At 46.1% G+C, this 19,989-nt stretch overlaps 1 protein-coding gene across 5 annotated transcripts in view; it reads left to right on the top strand.

The window, feature by feature from the left end:
* The window catches only part of Trpc3 (transient receptor potential cation channel subfamily C member 3), a 118,738-nt gene extending 100,496 nt beyond the window's left edge, over nucleotides 1-18,242 (top strand). For 3 of the 5 annotated variants that reach the window (XM_015479006.2, XM_048811990.1, XM_048811991.1), the window contains 6 exons: nucleotides 400-664; nucleotides 3,013-3,208; nucleotides 4,498-4,707; nucleotides 7,601-7,684; nucleotides 15,291-15,366; nucleotides 17,394-18,242. In XM_015479006.2, coding sequence (XP_015334492.1) covers nucleotides 400-664; nucleotides 3,013-3,208; nucleotides 4,498-4,707; nucleotides 7,601-7,684; nucleotides 15,291-15,366; nucleotides 17,394-17,536 — 974 coding nt within the window. In that variant the 3' untranslated portion in view covers nucleotides 17,537-18,242. Of the gene's footprint in view, nucleotides 1-399; nucleotides 665-3,012; nucleotides 3,209-4,497; nucleotides 4,708-7,600; nucleotides 7,685-15,290; nucleotides 15,367-17,393 lie in introns of those variants that run through there. The other 2 variants (XM_048811992.1, XM_048811993.1) reach the window with 2 other exon arrangements.
* Nucleotides 18,243-19,989: the final 1,747 nt, after the last annotated feature.

The following is a 19,989-nucleotide window of genomic DNA, read 5'->3' as shown; positions in this document are numbered from 1 at the left end:
ACATAAAAATAAGTAAAATAAAGATATTGTGTCCATCTACAACTAAAGATATTTTTAAAACAGTTTTACTCCAGCTATGCCCACTGGACACCAGAAGAGCTGGTTAATAAGTCTAACGATGAGGGGACAGGCCGGTGGGTTGTTGCGTCATCCTGGACACGTCGGTGTCTGTGAAGTGCTCTAACCTCTTTATCTCTCATTCTTTTTCGGATCCATGTGTTGTCAGTTTAGTGTCTTTACACTGGTCTTTTCTCCACTGAAAGTAATATAGAAATTTTGTTTCTTGATTAACGTAAGAATGGCACTGGACAGTTAACTAAATGGCCGAGAGCAGAGCCAGCTCCCTACAGGACAGACCCTACTGGTGCGCTCCATTGTTCATCTCTCTCTCTTTTCTAGCTAGAGATAAATGGCTGCCTTCTGACCCGCAGATCATCTCCGAAGGCCTGTATGCCATCGCTGTTGTGCTCAGCTTCTCTCGCATCGCCTACATCCTCCCTGCCAACGAGAGCTTCGGCCCCTTGCAGATCTCTCTTGGAAGGACGGTGAAGGACATATTCAAGTTCATGGTCCTCTTCATCATGGTGTTTCTGGCCTTCATGATCGGCATGTTCATACTGTACTCTTACTACCTGGGGGCCAAAGTCAACGCTGCTTTCACCACGTAAGTCGAGCATGAAGAGGACTTCCAGCAGGTCTAGACGAAGCAGAAGAAAAATTTCAATTACCGTAGTGAAGGTGTTTTTAAGAGCAGAAAAAAATCCATGGAAACAGTCAGTTCCTGCATGTGGTTATGTTCATCTCTTTTACCTTAGTGAACATTTAGCCACAGAATCGATCAGGATTCGGAAAAAATCCTGGACAGAATCTGCTATTTTAAGAGAATGGAGTATGGGATTGCTAATCCTGGATGTCTCTTTCATTATGCATAACGTTAGATTTAGGCCTGTCCCTTTGTAGCTAGTACTACTCTTCTGAAACAGAAGCACTGGTTTGTTTCAATGAGTCGTTGACAGTGCAGGGAGGAGGGTGAGAGGAAAGGGCGTGTCCTGGGGCCCACTGGAGTGGTGAGGCCACTTCCTGCCCAGGGTCACACTGGTTCCTGCACTGTGACTGTCTCCCCGGGAGCCGTCCTTGACCCTGCTGAGTCTCACTACCCCTGTGGGCCTCCGGGTGGAGGTACCCAGACTGTGGGACCTTCTCGCCCCTGGGTGTTTGGTTGTCACGGCGATGGCCTCCCCTGTATCTTGGTCCCTGTCGTGAGGAGATCATGCTCCCTCCTGCCTTTCCTTGGTGCCCTGTGAAGCCACAGCTGGGAACCAGCTTCACTCTTGTTCAGCAAGTTCCCCGTAGACGAAAATAGCACACCAAGGCCTTGCGGACATCTGAATGGTTCTGAACTAGTGTTCCCCATAGTTAACAGAGAGCAGTCAGAAGGTGAGAGAGACTGAAATTCACTTTATTGTAATAAAGAAAAAAATCAGCTTGAACCTGCTAGGGAAAGCACAGAGGTACACAACACCACCCCTTTCCCTCCCCCTGTTTAAATACGATTCCCATTAATTGTTTTCCGGAAAAAGAAGTTGCTTTAGAACCTTTCTTTGTAATGGAATTTTACATAACTGTTCAAGGATGATTTATTTAGTCCCCGGATCAGGGATCACAAGTCAGTCACATGTTAAAAACAGCCATGTGCGTTTTGCCAAAGTGGCTGAGGAACGCCAGAGGGGGACTGGTGTGGGAGAGCCGGGTGCTGGTTGTCCTGAAGGAGGAATCGGGAAGTCCTGTGATCAGGGGAGACACGCGGCCCCCTGGTTCCGCTGCCCCGCTTCATGTCCAGCGAAGGGTGGCTTCTGGGGAGGTGACGCTGTTGGCTTTCAGGATCTGTGGGCTCCTTGTAAGTTCAGCGAGCCCTGGGTCACGAGTGGCCTGACAACACCATGTCCTTGCTGAACCCACACAGCTGTTTTTCCTTGTCCTTGTTCCCTACACGGCACAGGAGAACAACTGTTGCAACAACTGCATTGCAGTGTCACCATATCAAGTATTGTAAGTCACCTGGAGATGGTTTAAAGCATGCAGGAGAGGTGCATAGGTTATATGTAAACACTAAGCCTTCTTTAAGGGACTGAGCACCCACAGACGTCCATATTCCCAGGGAGTTCTAGAACCCAGCCCCAACAGATACCCAGCGGTGACTGACTGTATGTTCTTGTGACAAAAGATCCAGAGAGGTTTCTACGATGACAGGCTGGTCCCCCCCCCACCCTTGGCCCCCAGTCTGCTAGTTCTCCCTAGTTCCAGAAATGCCCGTGTCTTTGGGACACTTTGAGATTTTTTTTTTTCATAAAGTAGAATGTAAGTATCTGTGTTCCCCTTGTCACTCAATGATAGAGGTTTTCACCGTGGCTGTCTTGTTTCTTACTTAACCCTCCTCTGGCATCGCTGATGTGAACACGTGCAGACAGGTCTGTCCCACTTCCCCCCGTGGTTGCATGGCCTTCCGGGTTTGGATGCTCCAGAATCATTCAGCCTGTTCCTTGCATATCTAGCTTGCTTTTATTCTAAAAGCAAATCATTTCATAGCAAATGATGCAGCAAGGAATATGTTCATACACTTTTTTAAAGTAGATTCATAATTTTAATTTCTGTTCTACTCCAGGAAAACTGACTCAGGTACCTAAACCGTCTACCAAATCAAACTTCAAACTCTCATCCTCCCAGGAGAAAGGAATGGGCGTTGTAATATGGCTTCAGCTTTCTCCTGCTGAGCACAGACAACTTTCCCTGGAAGGTCCTTCAGAAAAGCACCGTTGGCCATTTAATCACCAGTCCTGAAAACCTGAGAGGGGGATTTCCATTAACTATCTTCAAATTGTTAGAAGTAGTTGCTAATGTTTGTTCTGATTGCATTTTACATCTGTATGGTGTTCAGCCCTAACTTGTCTTTACTCCTGAATAATTAATACTTAGAATCATTAATTAATTACTGTGTGTCTTTTTTCTCCACAGTGTAGAAGAAAGTTTCAAGACTTTGTTTTGGTCGATATTTGGGTTGTCTGAAGTGACTTCCGTTGTGCTCAAATACGACCACAAATTCATAGAGAATATTGGATATGTCCTTTACGGGATATACAATGTAACTATGGTGGTGGTTCTACTCAACATGCTCATTGCTATGATCAATAGCTCCTATCAAGAAATTGAGGTAAGCCCACTGTGTCCCCAGCATCTGCCCTTCCCATCCCACTCTGACGGCATGCGACATCTGTTTCAGTGCCTTGTGGTCACAAAGAGGCTCCTATCCATGCAGAGAGCCTGCTCTCAGCTGTGTCTCCCCCTGAGCAGGTAGTCACACCGGTCCAGTTCTTCTAGGAGCCCAGATCCCAGGAGGTCCCTCCCACTCCACCTCTCTCAGGGTGTCTCAGAAGTCTTGAAACCACTGACCACGCACGTGCACTGCCATAGGGAGACACATTTTGTCTCCTGGGTTAGCCAGTCAGCGTCCTTCCTGGTGGAAGAATTGCTAGATGCCTGCAAACACAGATGGCAGACTTTCTCTGGTCAGAATTTCTAGTATCTGGAAACTGCTCTGCCTCGGATCTCTGGTTGGGCTTGGGGTGGTAGCATCTTCTTCACTGAATGTATTTTCCTCCATCCCCCAGTTTTGTGATCAGTATCTTCCTAGTGCCTAGCTGTTTCTCAGCTCTACCAAAGCTCCAAGTGTGTTTAGAGCCTCGTGATATAGTGTCCCCAACGCAGAGGTTAGCTCCTCCAGAAGTGAAAACTCAGAGCGCTGAACACCTACCTATGTGGGTGCGTTCGTGCCTGTCTGGGCTGTGTGACCTGAGCGACCCAGCCTCCTCCACCCTGGGCCCCCTCTTCCTTTCCCCTATTGGAATGGTCATGCCCATCACCATGGGGTGGCCCTGGGGAGAGGAGTAGATGGAGACTGGTCCAGGCTCCTGGGGAACTACATGACATTTGAGGGCATGTGACAGAAACATAATCTCCCAAAATCTGTTGTTCTAAATTCTCATTTTCCTTTTGCCCTTGGAGTATAATATGTCACGCGTATAACCTGACTTGAGTGGGTATGGGGAGGGGAGAGTGAGGTAGAGAGCAAAGAACTAACTTTGAACATGCAGAATTGGTGGGGCGAAGAATGCGGGGAGGGAGTTAACACTTTTGTCCTTTCTTGCCTCTAATTTTTCTGATCTTTTTGTCTTATCTTGTGAGGAATAGGAAATTCTGGTTATATTTTATTGGATATAGACAAAGGAATATGGAAAATAAAAAGTTTAAATGGTGTCATAGAAGTGATCCTCAGTTTATCCCATAGCATATAGAGATCATATGCAGAAAATTATGTATAAGTTCCTTACCTATTTAAAAAATCATTTATATTCATTGCTAGAATTTACATTGTTACTGGAATATTTAGTTTAAAAATTTAGTAGCTAATTTCAAATCAGTAATTTCTATTTTGCAACACAGGATGACAGTGACGTAGAATGGAAATTTGCTCGTTCCAAACTTTGGCTCTCCTATTTTGATGATGGGAAAACCTTGCCCCCACCCTTCAGCCTGGTTCCTAGTCCAAAATCATTTGTGTATCTCATCATGCGGATCATCAACTTCTCCAAATGTAGAAGGAGAAGGCTACAGAAGGATCCAGAAATGGGAATGGGTAACTCTAAGTCCAGGGTAGGTATCGACAACTTACCAAGACCTTAAAATCCATGTTTTGTCTCTTTCTCCTTGTCTTTCGATGTGTAATTCTTATGTGTGGTGCAATGATTTTTATGTGTGAACCTAGAAGACCTTGAAAGTGGCCGTGCATCCCACCAGCTGCCATAGACAAGGGCTTGATGTCTGCATAATGTTTCAAGAGCCACTTGTCTATGCCCTGGGCGGTCAGAACTTCCTGGGAACCACCATATTGAAAACAGACAAGACTCCCTTGAACTGTTAAACGTAAAGAGAAACCTTGTTGTTAGGAAGCACTTTGTTTTGGTGTGTTCCATGTTCTGCGCTGTGATTCTGAAGTTAAATAATTTTAGCCTCAGATCATCCTCTTCCTGTTCATAGACTGAGCATGGCTAGACTGGGCTAAGTAACTTTTTTTCCTTTAGTATCATAAAACCGAGAGTTATTTGAGAGCTCCTCAAATAACTCCAAGCGCCCCTTTTATAATAGCAAGAATGGTCTGCCCCTACATTGTCCCAGTTGAGTCAGACTTTAATTTTAACAAACGTTTCATGATGGCACTTTATGAGCGTGAATTTAATTTTCAAAGATAAGCTTGGTATAGGAGACAGAAAAATACGGGAAAAATTCAAATAACAGTGAAGGAGGAAGATAGGAGAAAATGTACAGGCTTAATATACAATTTTTTGTCTAAAATTGTGAAAATGGCCTGTAGCTGTAGCAATCTAGAAGCCCACAGGATTTTAGGTTAATTCTCTAAAATACAGGCCTTCCTGAGCAGAGGTGGGTACTTTTTCTCAGTTGAAGCTGGGGAAAAGAGGATGAATGCAATTTAATTTCTCGCTTTTTAAGATAGAGGTGAGTTTGCAAGATTTGTTACAACCCTAGAATCTTATTCTTTAAGAATGCAATCATTTAATCCTCTCTGACCTGCGTGTGAGCTCTGACAGCTGTTAGGTTGCAAGGGAATGAGGGTTATGGCATGCCAAGATTTAAAACAGAACCTCGTAAGCACGCTGGACTTGGGCTTGAATCTTGGCTCTTAGGAGTCAGAACAGGTCAAACCACGTGGCCACTTGAGCTTTAATCGCTTCCCCTGAAAGAGGAAGCTTCTGGAGGGTTGTGGTGAGGACTATGAGATGTGCAAAGTTCCAGCCTCGACATATATCAGGGCCCTTCCCTATTCACAGTTTACAAAGTGCTTTGCAGTACGTCTGAACCTCAGTTAGTGCTGCAAGGTGGGTATCCGTTATTCCATTTTATAAATAAGACAACTACGCCCTTCAAATTCCTCCCCTACAACTGGGATGGCCGTGCGGGCAGGCCTGGGGTCCAGCTCTCTGTGGCACCTGGCTGCCTCTGTGCTCAGCAGCCCAGTCCAGGCTGTGGCCTCCCCTCTCCCTCCCTGAGCTGTACTTCAGCTGTGGGGCCGCAGGTCTCCTAAAAGGGCCGGGTTGGAACTGTCGTCCTGGGTGGCTCCTGCTACTGCTGAAACTGACTTTGCTTTGAAAGACTGAAGTATATAAAAGGAGTGTCTCAGGTGCGGAGTTTGCAACCCTAGCACCTCATAGAACACACCTTAGTTTATTCTTTCTTTCTGTAGGCAGCTGAGTCCACCGACCTCTTTCCTGACCCTGTCCTAAAGTAGAAAGGGGAACTCAGGTTGAGAAGAGCACACCCAGGCCGTGGCTGCCTGGACCCCTCTAGAGGAAACTAGCTTCTCCCAGGAGTGAGGGGAGCCTTTATGTAGGATGTCCACTGAGGGTGTCCCCTTAGGTCACCTGCTCCAGCCTGTGTGTGCCACGGGCAGGAAAGGTGCTGGTGGCAGAAGATGGGCTGGCCTCTCATCTCTGGGGAGGCAAGAGCCTCCGCTTCCTAGGCCTCCCACATCTGGCTTAAGTGGTCGTTGTGATTCTAAGTTGCGCATAGGCCTGTTCAGACGCTTTCACCTTCTGCACAGTCATAGACCCTCGTGTATGCTGAACTTAGTAAAAATTTGGAGAATTCCATTTCCTGTTGTTCTTTTTGGACGAGGGAGGCCCTGGAGCAGCCTTTCCGGCTCACCTGTCTGGCTGACCTTGGTTGGTAGGCAGACACTGACCTCCAGTGGCCAACAGGAGAATTAACTCTGCTAGATGAGGTTTTCCCCTGGCACTGCAGACCTACTGGAAGGGTCCGCGCCACCTCCACTCCCCCGCATCCCTCACCTCCCGCATTGAGATGGTGGTTCTCGGGTCCTGGGGCATATATGCCTTTTTGGACCGGGGGGGGGGGGCTGCTTTTGAACCACACCTACCAGGGGGCCGTGTGCCCATGAGTAATAGGTCACACTGGAGTGGATGTGCCTCTGTGCCCCTCCTGCTCTCATTCCTGCCCAAAGTCTAGACCTTAAGAAGAGAAGCAGAGAAAACCAAGATTCTTTAGCCCAATTCTCTCCCAAGTGTGATCCCAGCTCTTGTACGGCCTTGAGAAGATGCATTACTGTGACTTCTATTTTAAGGCTATGGGATCCCACAGTGCTACCCAGTAGCGTGCCCTGTGCAGGGCCAGCAGCCGACTGAACTGCTTCCCTGGAACTGCGCTTCCAGGAGCCAAGTGCACATCTTGATCAAGACCAGGTCCCAGGGAAAATTGTGCCCAGTAGGAGCCAACTTTTAAAAAACGTGTTCTCAACCAGCAGTTCTGTTCCGCCCATCTTGCCAACACTTGGACCAGTGTGAGCACGCGTCCCCCCTTAGAGCTTGCCTTTGGAATTAGATGAAGTCACGTAGAAAACTCACCCTCCACAAGGTGTTCCTCAGAAATGTTACCAAGGAGAATAGGAGAGACTGTACTTCTGATTCCAAATGAATGTATTCTAATTTACTAGGTTAATTGTATTTTTTCCTAGTTAAACCTCTTCACTCAGTCTAACTCAAGAGTTTTTGAATCACACAGTTTTAACAGCATTCTCAACCAGCCAACACGTTATCAGGTAAGAACTCCTTAGACATCTCTCTTTATCTGTGTGTGATTCTGTGTGTCTGTGTGTGTGTGTGCATAGCGAGTGGCGCTATGAGACGGGAACAGAGAAGATGAGAAAAGAACACTAGTTGGAGGGGACTTTAGAAATCAGTCCAACTGCTCCTCCCCCTTCCCCTCCCTCTCCCCCTCCTTCTCCCCCTCCCCTTTTTTTGGCTGAGAAAGAAGAGTTCTTTTCTCAATATTGAAAGCAAAATGTTGCTATGATTTCCAAAGCATGTCGCATAAGCCTTGAACTGGACAAAGAAATGGGAGTTATGGTGTATTAGATAAATACCTCTCTCGCAGTTTGAAAACCAGACTGTTTCTCCAGGCTTTTCTCCAGGACAACCCATCTTCCAAGTGACTGTGGTCAGGCTGTGCTCTTTCAATGGCACTGCTTTAAAATACCTACAGACGCAGGCCTGTAATCCCAGCAGCTCAGGAGTCTGAGGCAGGAGGAGCGTGACTTCAAGGACAGCCTCAGCAACTTAGTGAGGCCCTAAAGCAACTGAGTGAGACCCTGTCTCTAAATACAAATAAAAGGGGTTGGGGGTGTGGCTCAATGGTTAATCACCCCTGAGTTCAATCTCCAGTACCAAAATAAATAAACAAACAAACAAATACAACACCCTTTGCATTTGCTGTTGGCTGTGACCCTTGAATTCTGTTCCTCAGCTGGCCTCATTTTGAGTCTTTAGATTCTGGTGTGCGCAGGTGTCTTGAGGACCAAGGAAGTGATGGTGTCAGGTGATGCTGGGAGAGTGACACACCCACCTTCACACAGCTTTCCTGGAGGAGGGGACTCTGCAGAACTGATTGGCTCACTGATTACCAAAGCCATTCTTTGGATGGTTACATTACGTCCCATATGGTGTGCTTGTTTATCCCATCCAGCTCCCACTGAGAGAGAGGGCATTGCCAGTGTTTAACAGTTATAAGTAATACCGCCATAAACAACCTCGTGTACTTGACATTTCAAACGTGCAAATGTGTAGAATTTTCTGGTTAAGTATCTGTGTATTTAAATTTTTTAGTCGTTATCAAGCTGATTTTGATGGAGCTTGTAACATTTACACTTATAATACACGTATGAGAGTATCTGTTTCCTTCCTAAATCAAACAGTGTTTTGCGAGGGCTTTGGGTCTTAGCCTATGAGAATGGCTTCTGTGCGTGAACTGGACCTTAACTTTGAATGAACTTGACCTTAATTTTTTGTTTAGTGTTCTATATTCTTAGGACCCAATGTCTACCTGCTTTTCTTGATGGCTTTTGGTGTAAGTTAAGAGGAATTCTTAATATTTTAAGATATGAGCTGTTGTGTTATGAGTTGGGAAGTTTTTTTGCCAGTTTGTTGTGTATCGATATTCACAAATGTTATTTCTTATTTCCGCAGTCACCTTCCCAAGTCTATTAGGTCGGAGATTCGTGCAGTCTTTGAAAAGATCTTCTCCCATCTGAGATCACTTAATAAGCTTTCTACCCATCCATATTTCTTAAATTCTGTCATGTTTTATGTGAAAATATTCAACCATGTAGAATATATTTTAGCATAATATGTGGGGTGGGGATCCAAATTCATTTTTTCTTCCAGATGATTACATAGCTCAGTGTGTTTGAATAATATTTCTTTTATACTGATTTGAAATCCTGCTTTTATTGCTAAATTCTGGTATCTATTTGTATTTATTTCTAGTTTTTCCATTCTGTCTATTCATGCAATTTGACTGTATTATTTTAATTCTTGTAGTTTAAAACAAAATCAAACAAATGAACCCCCATTTTTTGCTATTCTTTCTTTTTCCTCCCCTCTCTCTTTCTTTCTCCCTGTCCTGTTTGAATTTTGGAGTTGATTTGTCTACTTTACAAACAGCCTGGTGGTATTTTTACTGAGATTAATGTTTACTTAAGGAGAATTGGCACTGTGTCGGGTACTGGGGGTTGAGCCTGGGTGCTCACCCCTGGGCCCCACCCCAGCCCTTTGTGCTCTGTTTGGAGACGGGATCTTGCAGGCTGCTGAGCCTGGTCTTGCTGCCTCAGCCTCCGAGTGGCTGGGATCACAGGTGTGGGCATTGCATACAGCAGGGACTGGCACCTTATGAAGTCCTCATTTCCTTTGAAGAACACGGTGACTTTCCACTGGTTTAGGTCTTCTTTGGTCCCTTTGGAGTCCTGTAAGTAGTTGTCTTTGTTCATATTAATTAGGATTAATGTGGTACCATTCACACAGAACCACCAAACACCAACCACTAAAGGGCTAAAAGAAAATGGACATTTAATTCTCTTTTCTTTTCAAGAATTTGGGGTGGGGGGCGGCTGGGGAGACAGCTCGGTGGTAAAGCACTTGCCTAGCATGCATGAGGCCCTGTGTTCAATCCCCATCACCACATTAAAAAAAAAAAATAACAACAACAAAAAGAATTCAGGAGGTGGTCATTCTTTTCTTCTATCTTCTTGGGTTCAGTACCTGAGGTTTGCAAGTTAAACTGTCAAAAGGCAGACTAATAATAGTGAGAATAAAACACCCTGTGATGGGTGGCTAGGATATAGAGCTTGCATATATCTTGCCAAGTGCAATACATTTGTTGAGAAGTGAAAGATGAAGAAAATAGAGTTGGAGAATCTAATGGAAGACAGGGTTGTCTTCCTAAGGTTGGCTTGTGCAGACCCGTCTATCCCCAGGCATGACAGATTTGAAATCCTGGCCTGGGAGAGAGGAGGGGGAATCTTTCTCAGAAGAAAATTTAAGTCCAGCTTTCAGGCAGATGGAGAGTGAAGTTGGGGGAGGGTAGGTGAGTGCCTGATGGTACTGAGCAGCAGCAGCCCGAGTCTGAATTAGTGAACAAAAAAGAGTGAAAAGAGGCTCTGGCTTCCTTGGGGAGGAAGCTGTTCCATGCCCACGTCTATCCCTTCTCCCCATCTCAGTGGACGTCGGGAAGGAACCTGGTTTTGTTTGCAAGGAGAACCAGCGGGCTCTGCACCTTGCCACCCCTCAGTCTCAGCTTTGGGGATCTCTTTCCAGGCCTTCCACACCCTGGACAGAGAAAATTCATAGTCTACACATAAAGTCACAGTGTCCTCTGGAAATGGTGACTCATAGGTGTCCACAAGAAGTCCAGGTAACTCCTGGAGGTCTGAGGAGTGAGGAAGTTAATCAACAGGCTACTATAGTTAGTTAGTAATTGGACTGAAAGAGGCAGATCCAATAAATCTGTTATTGGTCAATTTAATTTTGGGTATTGAAGGTAAAATTTTAAACGGCACTTCTACTTGTTATATGTGAGTTTCCTGGTCGTTTGTAGCACTATGACTATTAAGACAAACAAGCAGCATTTGCTACACAGAAGCATAGATGACCATAAGAAACTCGGAGTCCCAGTAAGGGAGTCATTTCCTCGGGCTCTCTGCTGTACAAGATACACTGTAACATTCTCTCGGCACCGGGGTAGACACCTGTAAGTCACCACTCAGGTCTGGCAGCTCGCCTTCTTAGCTGTGGTTCAGAGGGTGAAGGGGGATCCCCTTCAGGAGCTGTTTCAACAGGGGGAGTCCCCAGGGAGGGCCTCTGCAGCTGCCCCAGACAGGCGGCCTTCCTGAGAACTCACAGGACCCCTGCGCCGTGGACCAAGGGTTTCAGTTCAACACAAGGGGCGTTCTTGCCTCCTAGAGGGGCTGGGGCTTGGTGCACGGGGGTGTTTAAGCTGGAAAAATCACAGTGGCGTTTCTGTGGGATGTGGGACCAGCTAAAAACACACCAGACATTGAAGGGGAAAGCTGTAGCCTATAGCAGGCGGAAGGTGACAGGTGACAAGGAGCTCGCCTTCCTTTCTTCCCCTCAGTGAGGGAAGTCGATGAGCTTTGTTCAGGCTATTTCTAGGGAACTTGAACCACATAGGAATTTCTTTTTTTAAAAACGTGTCCTAATTATTTAAACATGACAGTAGAATACATTTATCCACTTTGATGTATCATCCGTAAATGGAGTATGATCTCTCACTTTTCTGATGGTACATGTTGTAGAATCACATTGGTCATGCAGTCATGGATGTACATAGGAAATGATGTGTTTCCTTCTACTGCCTTTCCTACCCCACCCCCTCCCTCCCTCACTCCCTCCTACCTAAGCTAAGGTAACTCCGTCTCCCAGCCCCAGTGAGCTAGCATCCGCATATCAGAGAAAACCTTGGCCTTTGGTTTGGGGGAATTGACTTATGAGCTTAGCATGATATTCTCCAGCTCCATCCGTTTACCATAAACTTTCTATTTTCCTACCACTTTCCCTTCTGGCAGTGGGTGGAAGACGACGTAGACTTCCTACGTATAGTTTCAGAAAACTTGATGTAAGTATTTGAGAGAGTGTTGCATCGGGGAACGTGAGCGGCGACATCTTAGTCTGCATCCTAACTGTAGCTGACCTTCTCCAGCAGAACCTGTGCTTTTACGTGCATTGCATTGTTTCCTCTGCACAGATCCTTCTGGGCTGAGTTTTATTGCCCCGTGACAGAGGTGAGGAAAGGAAGCTTAGAGATTCAGTGTCTTGAGCTCTGGGCTTGTAAGTAAAGGCCTGTTTTCAAATTCGGAGACTCCTTGCTCCAAACACATTCTGCCTCCCCTTCTACTTTCTGCAGAGGTAGGATTCACAAATAAAAGTTTCCTTAGTGGTTCATGCACACCACCTACAGCCCTTCACTCCCAGCTCCTCTGAGCCTTCTGTGTCTACATGAAAACTGTCCACCAGGTCTGAAGGGCTCTGGCTGCTGAAGAGGCAGCGCCGCCGCCCGGGCTGGAGAGGCCCAGGAAATGCGAGGCAGCAACTATTTGTTCTAATGGTTGAAGAGTTTTTATTTTATTACATTTAAAATAGCTAATTATGGACTTTCTCATACACAGAAAAGTATCACGAGCATTCTCTTTCTGTCTGTGCTGCTGCCACCTTGACTTGACAAATGCTTTTGCCATATTCTAAGGCAGGCATGGTGACAGGGCCTGTGGTCCCAGCCACCCTGAAGGCTGGGGTGGGAGGACCACCTGAGCACTTGAGTGGAGGCCAGCCCCAGTGGAAGAGCCATATCCCTGGCATAACAAAAGCACTCTGCCACACTCTTGGATAGTTTTTGTAAGAAATTTTTGACACAACTGAAATCCCCTGCTCTATGGCATTAGCTGCCGCCCTCCCCAGACACCCTGGAAGTCACGTGTGCGCTCTGCCCAGGCACACTTTTAGATGTCTATCACCTACATAAATACATCCATAACATTATGCACTAGGTTTTTTGAAATCTGTATGAGCATCACATACCCTTTTTCTTCACTTGTCTTCCTACTGTTGTCTGTATTGATACACATATATCACAGTTTTTATTCTAACTGCTGTGTAATGTTCCCCTACATGAAGAAACCACTTGTGTCAGTTCCTTCCTTCATTCAAGGACATTTAGCGAGCTGCTCTGCTCTGTTGTAAAGATGAGCTAAATCCACCTCACTCTTCTCTCAACTTAGATCCCTGATACGCTCACCTCCCTCAGGGAGTTGTTCTGGGTAGGTAAGAAGTCTTGCCAGAGTGGCGGCAGCCCTGTCTGTCTCTGGCACAGAGCCTGGCCCGGGGCTGGCTCTCAGTGCACACTCGCCGACCAAAGGGTGAGCGTGCCTGTGAGCCAATGGGAGCCAGGTCCAGCTCCCACACCCCCAGGGTGTTCTGCTTTGCTGTCACTGGTGAAGTGGGCGTAGCCCACAGCGTGGCTCTGCCCTGGTCTGTTGTGATTCTCTCAAGGAGGTGTTTGGAGGAACCAAGGTGACTTTGCATCAGAAGGTCCCTGATTTCCATCTCCCTGTGACTGAGTTTCAGTTCAGGCCTTTCCCCATTTCTTGTTACCTTGGAAGCGTGGTATTTGACACACGTAGCGATGCTGAGCTGCCAAGCATCACCGTGTGCATAATCAGAAACCCACTGTGGGCACACTCAGAAACCCACTGTGTGCCCACTCGGAAACCAACCAGGGAGGTCATGGGTCCACTCTGTGCTCCTGTGCATCTCCGCCCTGCCCCGCCTCCACCCCGGGGCTACCACCATCCTGCAGTTTGGTTTTCTAATCCTCTTGCTTTAGTTTTCTTTGTAAATTATAGGCTTATTAAATATGCAGACAGTCCTAAAACATAGGTTTATTTCATATTGGCTTCATAACAACAGTCTCATGCTTCGTGATCTGCAGCTGGACTCTCCCTTCAACGTTGTGCTTCTCGGGTTCCTCCCACTGCCGTGTGGGGCTCACAGTGTGCTCCTGGGCACCGCAGTGAGCACCCCGTGACTGGCTTGTCTGTCTCCCATTGCTGTTTGTTTCCCGTCACCCACGCTGGTCAGGCCAGGGCTGCGTCTGTTCTGCCTCTGGGTCCACCGTGCGGCTCCCTGGGCCCTTCCCGCTTTCTGCACGAAGGCGCGCCAGTGTCTGGCTTCAGAAGATGAGACCACATTGCTCTCAGAGTGGCTTGTCCAGGAAAGGGAGGGTCCTCGTTGATCCCCGTCTTTCCCAACACCTCTTGGCATTGCCAGATGTAATAACAAGAAAAGAGTGTGGATGCTCCGTGGGCCTGCTGGTGTCCATGTTCCCATTGCTGTGAGCACCTGTCTGCCTTTGGCTCTTTTGAGTCTCCCTGTTGAGTCACAGATTTTACACGTGTTTTTACATATTGGATACAAACTGTTTGTCAGTTACAAGTCCCGCCAGGATGTTCTCCGGCTCTGCGGCTTCGCCTGCCCTGTGCTCAGATCTAGAGATCTAGTGTCCTAAGGACACTTAACAATATTTTCCATTACAGTGGGAAATTTTTATCTTTTTTGAAAGTCCAGTTCCACTTTGAAATAAATATTCCTCCTATACTTTTTTAAAGGACTTGAAGGTTTTGTCTTTCACACTTAAGATGCACTAGAATTAATTTTTGTGTTCCGGGTATGAATGAAGACTCTAGTTTTTTTCAATGTGGACAAATAATTACCCTATAAGAACCCTTACTTAGAGTGGAAAATAACAATGACATATATTGCTATGAGGGGAAAGCCTGGGATATAACATGATACCCAGGAAATGTAAAATTTCATACGTGCAATAATTATGAATATATAAAATTTAAAGAAAAGCTATTAGAAGGACATACGTGAAAATTACAACAGCGATTATCTTGGGATAGTGATATGATCAATGGTTTTGTTTATTTCTTTTGCTGTTCTCTGTATTTTCCAAATTCTTTGTATTGAGCCTGCAGTAACAGTGTGAATAAGGCAGTGTCTGTCTATGGGGATAATATAGTGTCAGTGCACCTGAAAGAGAAACCATTTCTTATTTGGAAGAGAAACCATGATTTGAAATCTTCCAACTCAGTGTTTTGTAAAGCTTCTTCCATTTCTGAGGCATAAAGACAAGTTTGTGGGTCACGCAGTGAAGTCTCAGACAGGTGCAAGGAGGGGGGGGTCTGAGGCCTGGGTACTGTGTCCCTAGTTCTGAGAACTTCTTCCAGGCATGGGAGGCCCCCCCAGGAGCAGTGTCCAGGGCTGTGTGACCACTGACCACTTCTCCTTGCCCAACAGCAGATAATGAAGAGACTGATAAAGCGGTATGTCCTGAAAGCGCAAGTGGACAAGGAAAACGATGAGGTGAACGAAGGTAAGCCCCAAGGAGCCCGTCCTCCGAGATGGAGACAAGGGAGCGTCCACAGCAGGGCGCGTCCGGGCTCCCCCAAGATCAACAGGACAGTCTCCCGTTGCCCCTCCAATATGCCACCTTCCAAGTGAACAGCATCTAGATGTTGTGCAGAGCAGTCTCCCCTCTTCGGGGTGCCCAAGATCCTGGGCCCCTGGAGATGGCCGTCCTCCTGACCCGGGGTCCTCCAGGGTGTCTGCTCCATTTCCAGTGAGTTCACACGAGACTCGACATTTTCCAGTGATGCAGGCAGAGGAGCAATGGGGGCCCCTCAGATGGGCCCCTCACTCTCCAGGAGGCCTCTGGCTTATCTGGAAACAAATCTCAAATCCATTTGCCTTGTCTGAAGTTTCTGTCGTGAACTTCACTTTGCCCACTGGCTTCTTGCCTAAGCATGTCTCCTTCTCAGGGCACATCCTGGGTACAGCCTTAGAGCTGGAGGGTGGATCCAAAGCACAGGCCTAGAGTTGGAAAAGATAAACCTGGGGAAAAAAAGTTTCCTGAAAACAGAAAGTGTCCCTTCCCCCTGAGACATGCATTGGATCTGTGGACGCTGGTGAGAAAGGCTGGCCTTGGCATCGCTGGTGGGCGGTGGAGCCTTTACCTGATCCATCTGAGATCCCTGCCAATCGGAGCCAATCCAGTGGTATATGTGTGCAGAAAAGAAATCTGTGAATATGCGACTGAGAACCAGCAACCTAGGGGTTGACCTAGACAGGGTCAGGGAGAAAGAAGTGGGATGGGTGTTTGGTTTGGAAGGCAGAAACCTGCTGGGTTGTGTCATGGCCACCCCTGGAAGACAGAACTGGAGCAAAGTGGGAGGAGCTTGACGGGCATAAGAGCTTCAGAAACGAGTAGCATTTATCAAGCGCTTGCCCAAAGGAGGAAAATCAATGAGATTGAGTTTTGGACAAAATTCTTATAAGAAAGTTGATAACAGAGCTCATGCAGGGTATTAGATGAAGTAAGTTTTCAACGAATAAATGATAAACTAAATGCAGCACTGATGTGTAGTCTCTGCGTACAAGGAAGGGTAGGGTAGGAGCAAGAAGCAGGGCGGTCCACCATGGTACCCAGTGACGTGAGGAAATTAACGTGGGCTGTAGATGTAGTTCAGGGTTAGAGCATGTGTTTAGCACGCACAAGGCCCTAGGTCTGATTCCCAGTACTGCAGAAAAGCAAAAGCAAACAAAACACAAAAAGCACCAGAGTGCTCTTATTAAGTCCCTCGGAGACTGTCATCTTCAAGACATCCAGGTTTTAATTGCCATCTCCCTATGCTCAGAGCACCACCAGGCAGAATCAAGGCACAGCCTTGTTTGAATGCCGACATCCTCCTGTCCTCCCCAGAGAACAGAGTCTGCCCGTGGCCAGTGGCATGGTGTCGGAACCCCTCACCCCACCTCTGCCCCAAGCTTATTACCTTTGTCTGCCCCAATAAACAGCCCCTTCCGCCCATTCCTTTCCCCTTTCCACTCTGATTTATAATTTGCTTATTCATGGGAGCATTAGGCCCTTAGATAGAGTGATTCTTTTTAGTGAAGGTCAGTTTTGCGTGGGTTCCCCTTGATGCTGGAAATGGGACAGATGACCAAGGGGTGTGGACCTGAGGTCTGCGGGACAGAGGGAGGCGGGCAGATGAAGAGAGCAGCTCTGTAGTCAGTTAACGAAGAAGACCCTGCATTAAAAGCTGGGGTGGAGCTTGCTCAGCATGCAGAGGCCCAGGGTTGGATCCAGCACAATAAAACAAACAGAAAATGTTGGGTTTAGCCACAGGACAATGCTTGGGCTTCAGCTCTGCAGACATAGCTGGACTGTTTTTATAGCTTTGAGCAAAGGTCAGTGTGTTTGTGAAGACAGATATTTCTTAAACCTTGGGAGACTTTAGGAAGCAAATGTATTCAAGTCACATGAGTTTTATTTTGTTCTTTTCTAAATTCAAAGAGAATCACCAATTTTATATATATATATTTTAATACAAATACTTACAGGTGAATTAAAAGAAATCAAGCAAGACATCTCCAGCCTTCGGTATGAGCTTTTGGAGGACAAGAGCCAAGCGACCGAGGAGCTGGCCATTCTGATCCACAAACTCAGCGAGAAGCTGAGTCCCAGCGTGCTGAGGTGTGAATGACGGCGGCTGGAGCCTCGGGGTGCACTGCAGCACAGACGTGGCAATAACGCTTCTAAGTGTGAAATACTTGAAAAACTGGTGTACGTTTTTAGTAGCAACTACCTTTATTATGTGACTCTTCAAAGGTTAGGGTTAAGAATTTTGCTGTTTTATCACATGAAAACGCATTTCATTGTCTGCCTTGACATTACAAACGACAATATACCATTGTATTTAAAGGCCCAATATTACTACATTACTGACAGTTTTGTCCATTTTAGAGTATACTCTGTTTTTGCACTACCTGTTTGCCTCCAAGAGATTGTAAACTCCTTGGAGACAGGACTATGTCTTATTCATCTTTGTGTCTCCAGCACCTAGTACAGTGCCTGGTACATAGTAGGTGCTCAATAAATGTTGAAGCCAAGTGAACTGAACTGCCAATAAAATACAAATAAAAATTCATCACTGTGTAGCATACCTTCCCATGTCCAACTGCTCAAGAGTTTGAATTTTTTAAAATAGAAATGGAAGAAATTTTATAATCAGCTATGACCTAGTGAGAACTATGACCTATTTTCTTAGAATTTTAGGCATTGCTGATAATCCCAGGACCAATGAGCCCTGAGTGAGAATTTAACAATGAGGTTGGTTAATAGAAGACATATTACAGATTTAAGTTTCATCGGATTGTCCCAAACAACACATTAAAGATTTTTCTAAAATAGATGACGTTTGCTTTCTGTTATGGACTCTGAATCATTGTTTGTGAGTAACGTGAATTTAGTCGATGGGAATCGAGTTTTTCTTCAAGTTTGGGGGCAGATGGGTTTGTTATTTGATGATGACCGTCTCATTTCTACATCCGATGCCTCGGTGCTAAATAAGATTCCAACACCTGACTTTGTGTCTTGCCCACTTGTTGCATTCCGGGCTTTGGCGGTCAGCTGATGGGAAGGGGTGGGGGCCTGCCTGGAAAGACAGTGCCAGGCACCACGCGGTGGCCTCCCCGGGGGCAGCTCTGTTGTCATTGGCATCTCCCATGATTGACGTCCTTTTCTTATGAAAGGACTTCAGTTCTTCCTACCTGACCTAGATTGTGATGGACCTTGCTGGACGTCCTGCACAGCTGAGCTGAATGCTGGTAATGTCCACCGTGCACGTGACTCTGATAGGAAAGGGGATGTCAGCCGTGGGCTCTGTGGTCTCTTCACAGACTGCAAAACACTCAGGATTTTTGTCACCAGCTGGTTTAAATCTCTGATAGAGTTGCTCTCAAGCTTCTCAGGGACACCAGTTGTGATCACAGCTCAGAGAGTTTGACACCTGATGCTCTCCTCATCCCTGTCACCCAGGAGGGCTGTCTAGAGACCAAGTCAGCATTCGGGGCTGGGGTGTGACTCAGTGGTACAGTGCTTGCCTGGCATGCAGGAGGCCCTGGGTTCAGCACCTAGCACTGCCAAAAAAATAAATAAATAAATGAGACCACATAAAGCTCTTTAAAGACTGCTTCTCTGCTTCTTAATTTCTACGTGGGGGAGTTAAGAAAAGGACCTTGTATATTTTTGCTACCTTTGTAGACTATTTCATTAACTTTTGTTTTATGCTAATAGCATAATAGTATTTGTATGCTATTAATATTTTATGCTAATAGTACTTGTCTTAAACATTTTTCCATTTTAGAATAAAAATTTTAAAAAGCAAAAAAAATTGAAAATATTTTCAAAATTTTTTTTTAAAGAGAGAGAGAGAGGGAATTTTTTTTAGTATTTATTTTTTTAGTTATCCGCAGACACAACATCTTTGTTTGTATGTGGTGCTGAGGATCGAACCCGGGCCGCACGCATGCCAGGCAAGCGCGCTACTACTTGAGCCACATCCCCAGCCCTATTTTCACATTTTATGTATTTTATGTCACTCCTCAGAACTGAATGAAATAGTGGATTTTTCCATTGCTGTAGGTTACCGTGAATTAAAGCAGCAGTGATATGTAGTTTCTACAAGAGATACTTCAGTGTTTTCGTATTGTCTAGGATCCCAAGGTGGAGGCTTTGCTTATGGCGTACTCAGTTGTGTTCCTAACTGAGCTTTGAAAAAAAGCTGAATGAGGGGCTGAGGATGGGGCTCAAGCGGTAGCGTGCTCGCCTGGCATGTCTGGGGCGCTGGGTTCGATCCTCAGCACCACATAAAAATAAAATTAAGATGTTGTGTCCACCGAAAACTAAAAATAAATATTAAAAAAAAGAAAAGAAAAAAAGCTGAATGAAGAAGTGTCAGATTCAGCTGGGACTTGGCCCTTGGGATCTGGAGATCAGAAGTTTGAGGACAAAACCCAGGCCGTCCACACCTTGTGCACATAGTCTGTGGGTTCTCCTTCCTTCCTTCCTTCCTTCCTTCCTTCCTTCCTTCCTTCCTTCCTTCCTTCCTTCCTTTCCTCCCTCCCTACCTCCCTTCCTTCCTTCCTTCCTTCCTTC

This window comes from Marmota marmota, unplaced genomic scaffold, assembly GCF_001458135.2.
Source record: "Marmota marmota marmota unplaced genomic scaffold, marMar, whole genome shotgun sequence".
Taxonomy (NCBI): Eukaryota; Metazoa; Chordata; class Mammalia; order Rodentia; family Sciuridae; genus Marmota; species Marmota marmota.
The sequence above is the reverse complement of the archived record's forward strand: the minus strand, read 5'-3'. Positions and strand labels throughout refer to the sequence as shown.